The following is a 7830-nucleotide window of genomic DNA, read 5'->3' as shown; positions in this document are numbered from 1 at the left end:
TTAAAAGAAGATACGCCTGAATTTTGGCCTCATCCGACCAACGTAAGTCTCCTACGCCATAGTATCTTGGGCGCATATTTACGCTGGCCGCAAGGGGCGCTTCCATTGATTTACGCGTCAAATATGCAAATGACCAAGATACGCCGATTCACGAACGTACTTGCGCCCGTCGCAGTAGTATACGCCGTTTACGTAAGGCGTACGTCCGGCGTATAGTTACTCCACCTAAAGCAGGTGTAAGTCATGTTAGGGTATGGACGACGGAACAGCCGTCGTATTTTACGTCATTTACGTAAGTCGTACGTGAATGGGGCGTAGGTTACGTTCACATCGTAGGCATTGAGCCGGCGTATCTTAGGGAGTAAATGTGACGTGATTCTGAGCATGCGCGCGCATGCGCCGTTCGATCGGCCCTTCATTTACATGGGGTCACGCTTCATTTTAATAGATCACGCCCACTACCTCTCTACTTTGAATTAGGCGGGCTTACACCGGCCAATTTACGCTACGCTGGTGCAACGTAGGGGGCGAGTGCTTTGTGAATACTGCTCTTTCCCCTCAAAGTTACGTCAGCGTAGCGCATATGAGATGCGCTACGCCGGCAGAAAGATGCGCCGCTCTACCTGAATCCGGCTATATATATATATATATATATATATATATATAAATATATATATACTGTATAACACAACAAAGGGGGGCATAACTAGGCCTGGCACCTGGATCTGTCAGGCCCCTCTCACAGGAATTAAAAATATATATTTCATAAAACACACAGTAGGTAGATAAAAGTCTGTCAGAGTGATTCTTTTTAGTAAATTAATGTAATCCCTGAATGTTGCCATTTTCATCTGCTTCCTTGTTAACCTTGAAGGGAAATTTCAAATCCATAGCTGTTACAGCTGAGAAGGCTACACCCAGGAGACTCTTGAAATCAGTTTTGGAGGGTGATGCACTGCGACAGATAAAAGTTGGATAGAGTTTCAGTAGCTATATAAAGACTGAGACTTATGTCACTGTACTAATTAAATTCCTTAGGGCTGTGCTGTTTTGAGCACACGTTTCCAACCAGGCAGCCTCAGTAATCAAGGGCAAAGCATAATGATGGACCTTTTTGAAACCAATTCCTATTTCTTTTATTTTGAAGGAGATAATGGGGCCCTACAACAACTGGAAATGACAGATGGCTCTCCTCTGTATCCAGGTAGTGATGGTACGTTGTCCCCTTGTCAGGATCAGATACCAGGAGACGGTGGAAGTGACAGCAGTGGAGAGGAACATGTGTTAGCCCCACCTGGCCTACAACCCCACTGTCCTGGACAATGTTTGATTTGGGCTTGTAAGACCTGCAAGCGGAAGTCAGCACCAACAGACAGGAGGAAAGCAGCTACTTTAAGGGAAAGGAGAAGATTAAAGAAAATTAATGAAGCATTTGAGGCTCTGAAAAGAAGAACAGTTTCCAACCCAAACCAGAGACTTCCAAAAGTTGAAATCCTCCGCAGCGCAATAAATTATATAGAGAGGCTCCAGGATCTCCTTCACAGCTTGGATCAACAGGACAAGCCGCAGAAAGACGATGAGCCTTTCTCATATAACCCCAAGGATGTCAGTGTAAGCAATCGAGTGTGTTTGATGAGAGCATTGCTGATAGTTCTAAAATAGTTTTTAAGACATTTAACTGAAAAATCTGAAATTCACATAGCATTTAAACATAGGAGTCACCAGGTTACGATGGATAGATTAAACATGAAGACCTGAGGTGCAGTCTATAACACAACATGTTGATCTCAAATTAAAGAGTGCTCATATACATAGGGTAACTCTGTAAAGGGTTGCATTACCTCAACTGCTTCACATTTATCCAAGTGCAAAAATATATAATCAGTCATTTTTAACAATTACATATTTAGTCGCATTATAATCTGGTGGTTTCTATGTTTTAAAGAAGTTTGGATTTCAGTTTTATCGGTTGAATGTCATAAAAACAACTTCAGAACTGTCTAACACCAAACACAAAAACACCTAAGCAGTTTTTTAATACTTAAATATTTAATCTCTGATATTTTATAAAGAATTTTAACTCAGATCAATTCAGAGGCAACATTAGCTAAAGAATTACAATTCTTATGCACTATGGAACATGTTGGGGCCTCAGTTGTTGAACTGGCTGTATTGGAGGAGTAAGAGGATCACCTGTAGCAAACACCATTTACCTAATATGTCAGTACACCAAAAACAATAAAATAATTATTTAAAAAGAATAGCAAAAAAACATGATATCTAGAAGATTCCCGTTAAACCTATTTAAAAAAAATAAAAAATGAAAAGACAGCAAAAAATAAAACTCAGTTCTAAAAACTGAAATGTAGTATTGTACCATGAAAGAGAAGTGCGTATTAATGCTCAGCCGTTTTTCAGCCAAGAATTTAAGTGTTGCTGCAGCTGTCTTGAAAACTTATGTCAAGCCTGTCAATTATAGCACAAATAGCCAAAGAACAGTACATGGACTGTCCTACAGCCAAACCGTAACAGTCTCCTTGAGATCAGTATACAGAGTATATTCTGCAGTAAAAAGTCCCTTTATCGCTATTGTTGTCCACAAACTGCAGTGCTACTAATACATATATTTATAAGCAAACTAGTGAAAAACACTTTCATTTGGAAACATAAAGAGGGTATTCAAATGCGTATTGTGATAATTTAATGTTGGCAAGCTATACAAGCAAAAGTACAAACCATTTGTGCATATACGAATGCCATGGATTTAAAAATAGTTATCATATGTATTTTTAACTAAAATTAAAAGTAATATTATCAGGTCTATACTTGCCAGTTAATAAAAAAAACGTTAGATGCCCGTAAGAGATACATTTATATTATTCAAATTATTTATATTATTGACTTTGTAAACCATAGAAATCATTCAGGGCCGGTTCACACCACAATTTCTGTTTTCCAGTTGCATTTCTGAATGTATGTTTTTTATGCATTTTGGTGTGTTTTCCCCCCTTTTTTTTCTTCATCTCAATTAAGGACATGTGCATTCGAGTGCGTTTTTTATGCGTTCCAGTGCATTAATCTGTGTTTTTTTATGCATTTTGCCACATTCCACATGTGCTACGTACAGAAAAAATGCAACGTGTTCTACTTTTGTTGACAGCAATGGAACGCACTGCACTGACGTGAATTTAGGGCCATTGAAATCCATGTTAAACACTGTCTTGATACAGAATATAAACGCACTGGATTGAATTGGTATGAACCAGCCCTCAGAAAGAATTTTGGCCAGAGCTAGGAAATTTTACAGATGAAGCAGTCAAGATTTGAATGCTTTAGCAATAATCTTATAATGTTATTGCCATTTGTGTCTGATCTAAAAAAAAAATCTATCATATGAATTCTGTAGAAATTGTATCTGAAAACTGCAGTTGGGGGGTTGTAAATGAGTGGTTGACGGCACAGGTGCTTAGCCAAAACAAGGATCCAAAATGCACCTGGAAAACCAGAAAATAATAATGATAAAATAATAAAAATAAAATGAACAATAATATAAACAGTCTAGAAAATAACTCAGAGGCTATGAGGATCTTTGAAACCCTTTGGAGAATATGGAACATATTTTGCCAGTCAAAAGTTCATTTTTTTGTATGATTAGCATTACAAGCAGCATTTGAAGTGGACCAAATAGAAAAACTAATAATGACTGATTTGTTTCCATTGTCAAGAAACGGCTTGGAAAAGGCTTGGTATACAGTAGCAGAACAAAAAGCCGGGAAAGCAGAGAAAAATATATTGTGACTTTCATGTATATTTATTGTAATGTTTTATTTTTTATAATTTCCCCTAATGCAGAGAGAAGATTTCTTAAGTAGCTGCCATAGTGACTGGCACAAAATTCCAAATCATTCCGCAATATCAGATGTCAACCTTAAAGAAGGTAAACCCAAACATTGTGCATGGCTTTATACTGTAATGTTTCATATATTCTCAACCCTTTTAACACAAATGGACCCTTGAAATAACTTTCCGGTTTCAGGGAACCCCTACCAATAATTATTATACATATACCTTGTCACTGTACATTACTGTTAACCCCAAATTGTAGATATAAACATGAAATAAAAAATAAATAAAAATGTAGCGTACTTTGCATATTTGACACAAAGGGCTGCTCTATACAACATAATTATTGTGGTGCTAATCATAAAATAAAGCAAACATTGAGAATGGCTATAAAAGAAACTGGTGGTCAGTGGGAGAAAGACCCCATGACAGTTGAATAAGCGGGGAAAAAACTTTTTATGTAGGTAGTCATTGGGAACACGATCCTTAGCCCACCTTCACATTGGGCCGATTTGGCATGGAATTTGACATGTCAAATCACATACCAAATCGGTGGATATTGCTGGCAATGGCACCGCCCAAATTAGTGCGACGCTGACTTTGTGGCGCCACACTGATTCCCAAAGGGAGTTTTCTGTACTACTTTTCCTGACTTTGGGGGCAATTTGAATAGACATCTGTGCAGAAACCCGCGCAGATGTCTTTCAAAACGCCCCCGAAATCGGACTGCAATGCTGGTTTGAAGTTCAAACTCACATCAGTGTGAACTTAGCCTTACAGATAACGAAAACATCATTAATGTCAGTGTTTGAATGTCTTAGCTGAGAAACAGAAATTGCTCACAAAGCCTAAGCGTAGGATAGTCAGTTATACAGTTTATTTCATCTCCTCTTCCTATTTTGGTGTCAAATATTTCCAACAAAAAGCACTTGGCTGTTGCTCAAAAGGCAACATTAAAATTAAAGTATTGCAATCAATAGGCTAAAGTCCAACTCCAGGCACTGGCTGCAATACTCACATGCTCTCCAGTGGTGTACCAACAGTAATTACTTTCTACCACTAGATTTCTTCAGTCTTCTATTTTAAATGTTGACAAATGTCATTCAACCTGGAAGAATGAGAACATCTTCTGACTGCAGGGTATTATGGTCCAGCTCCCCTCAGGGCACACGTGGCTTTCTGCACTCACATAAAATGATGCAGAGAGTGGCACTAACATCATTGAGGCCCACCGACCATAGGAAGAGATCCAACGAAAAAGAGGACCTTCCGTGTCCTGTGAAAGGCCTAGAGACAGCTAAATGTATAAAAAAGGCAAAACACACTGCCAGTAGGCAGTGAAATACCTAGCATATCTATCACCTGGGATGGATCATATTTAAATGCCCCCAATATATCACAATTCTTTTTAGAAATAATCATGAAATTAAACATCATGTATGCTAAGGGAGGGAGCAGAAATAGCTGGTGGAGGGCAAGCAGCTTTAAGCACAGTTGAAATTTTATGCAGAGATATTGAACCTAGCCTATCAATTGGGCCAATGTGCCGAAGCTTAGAGTCACTATCTCTAGCATAGTTACCAACATTTAAAAATGGGAGCCAAATGTTCAATATAGTAAAAAGAAAAATGTGGTGCTCCTAGTGCACCACCCGATGAGCAGCTGAAGGCGTGACCAATCAAATAGGCTTTGCTTCAGTGTGTATCACTTGTACTGTGGGTGTAAAATAAGCCCCCAAAATTGGTTTCAGTGCCAGTAATAGTAACTACCAGCACTGGTGTAATTGGCAGCAATACTAACCGCCAGCACTGGTGTAAGTAGCCTCAATAATCCCCCCTTCATTAGTGGTCAGTGGTAGTTATGTTAATCCTTTAGCATAAGTGATATGTGACAGGATGTAAAAATAATCTCCACTCAGCATTGTTGGATAGTCTGTCTGTATCCCCCACCCACACCATTGGTGGGCAGTGTCTGGCTGTAAAACTACCTCCCTCCCCCAGCCTCGGTGGTTATTAGTTGGATGTAACAATAACCCCCCTTCCCGCCAGCATTGGTGGCTTTGGTGGTCAGTGGCTGGTTGTAAAAATACCCCCCCCCACATGCATTGACAGTCAATAGCTGGCTGCAACAATAACCACCCCACCCCCAACATTGGTGGTCAGTGGCTGGCTGGAAAAATAATATTAACCCCCTTGCGTTGGTATTTAGCATTTTTTGCACCCATGCCAAGGTTTCTCTCCCAGCGGGGGCAGTTCTATTGTCAGGCAGAGGTCTCTCCACTTAATAGTTGTGGCTTCTTTCAGTGCTGGGTGCATGTCACAGCAGGGCACCTTCTAAGTGGTGGTGCCCCCTTTGGACCCAACCAGCTTAGAGAGTCACCTATGGCATTGAGGGAATCCTGGAGCTTGGAGATGGGCTTTAAAACATATGTCTGTTAGCAGCTTTAGCTCATCTTCCTTTGCAAAGCACTAACATAGATTTATTCTAGCATATGATTGTTACGAGCTAAATTAGCTATAAGGAAACACAGTTGCAGCATCTGTCACTTGCATTGACATTTGTTTTTCAGAAGGATCTATTCATGAGTCCTCAGCTTCCAGCAGCCTCCAGTGTCTTTCTTCTATTGTGGACAGTATATCATCTGAAGAGCCGAAACTCCCATGCAATATTCAAGAACTGGTGGACAACAGTAACCCCATTTGATAGAATCGGCATGCCAGCCAGCATGAAGAGTCAATTGTGTCATTAAATGGGCACTACTTGCAAAAAAATAGAAATAAAGGTGGACATTCAACCTTAATTATTAAGGCAAAATGCAAAGTGCAAAATGCAGGAACCCATAGCACCCAATCGGCAAACATCTTTCATTGCTGTATCTGAACATCTGGTTGTTCTGCGTTGTAACAGACCATCATTGCTCTCTGTGCTGCCTCATTAAATATTATTATTAATTATAATATTAGGTACTGCTTAGGATATTTGCATTTTTGAAAGCAGAGGTCTAGGTCTGAAATTATTCTGGAAAAATATTAACATTTCCTTCACATTCAGCACAAATTCATTCCTTATTTTGCATTATGCAAAGACAGTTTTATATTCTTAATTACAAATAAGAAAATTCCCCTCCTTGTTTTGCTTAGTGTATCAGAGAATTAATTACATTATATGTCAAATATGCCATTTTTTTCCGTCAAACATTTTGTGGTCAGGAGTAAACCCTGCTCATTTACAACATGAGTGAGCTTCCAAACATGCAAACATGGGGAGATTGAGTTACTAGGGGATTCAGCTGTGGGCTAAGTCTTTCTTTTTTGCATCATATATTTCTCTTTTTGTCATGTATTATGTTAACATATTTATGCTAAAACAAACATATTTGTTTTTCAATTAAAGTTTAATCAAGATAATCAGAATAAAACTATAAATGTATTATTGGTATAACATTGTATAACACATATTTATTGGGGTTAACTGACTAAAAGAACAACATGAAGCTATGCTTACTTTATTGTGATTGTAAAGCTGTATTTATTTATTTTTCATTAAAATAATAAACATGTCATACTTACCTGCTCTGTGCAACTGTTTTGGGAAGGACAGCCCCGATCCTCCTCTTCTGTGGTCCCCCGCCGCCACTCCTGGCTCCTCCTCTTTGTCAAGTGCAGCCATAGAAAATCGTTTTGTATGTGGGTACTCATGTGGGTTCAGTGCTGAACTCTGTCTGTGCAGCTCGGCCATGAAATCCCCCCACGCTTGATTATCACAGAATTTGATTGCCTGCAGCAGGAGCCAATGACTCCTGCTGCTATCAATCTGCCCTGTGAGAAGATGAAAGTAGGGAGAGCCACTTCTCTTGGACATTAGGGGGTGAGGGGGAGATTCTGTAATGCAGAAGGTTTTTTACCTTAATCTGGTAGATCATAAGCTCAATAATGGCATGCAATGCCAAGCTGCAGTTTCCAAAGCGAGCAAAGTCCTTTCTTGTAT

At 39.3% G+C, this 7830-nt stretch overlaps 1 protein-coding gene across 1 annotated transcript; it reads left to right on the top strand.

Moving 5' to 3' along the window:
• Positions 1-1023: 1023 nt before the first annotated feature.
• On the top strand, positions 1024-7405 carry MYF6 (myogenic factor 6). Its single transcript, XM_040344207.1, has 3 exons — positions 1024-1611; positions 3853-3937; positions 6413-7405. Exons 1-3 carry the CDS (start codon positions 1102-1104, stop codon positions 6544-6546), a joined length of 729 nt encoding a protein of 242 aa, XP_040200141.1. The 5' UTR covers positions 1024-1101; the 3' UTR covers positions 6547-7405.
• Positions 7406-7830: the final 425 nt, after the last annotated feature.

This window comes from Rana temporaria, chromosome 3 (assembly GCF_905171775.1).
Source record: "Rana temporaria chromosome 3, aRanTem1.1, whole genome shotgun sequence".
Classification (NCBI taxonomy): Eukaryota; Metazoa; Chordata; class Amphibia; order Anura; family Ranidae; genus Rana; species Rana temporaria.
This window is presented reverse-complemented; position numbering and strand designations above follow the sequence as displayed.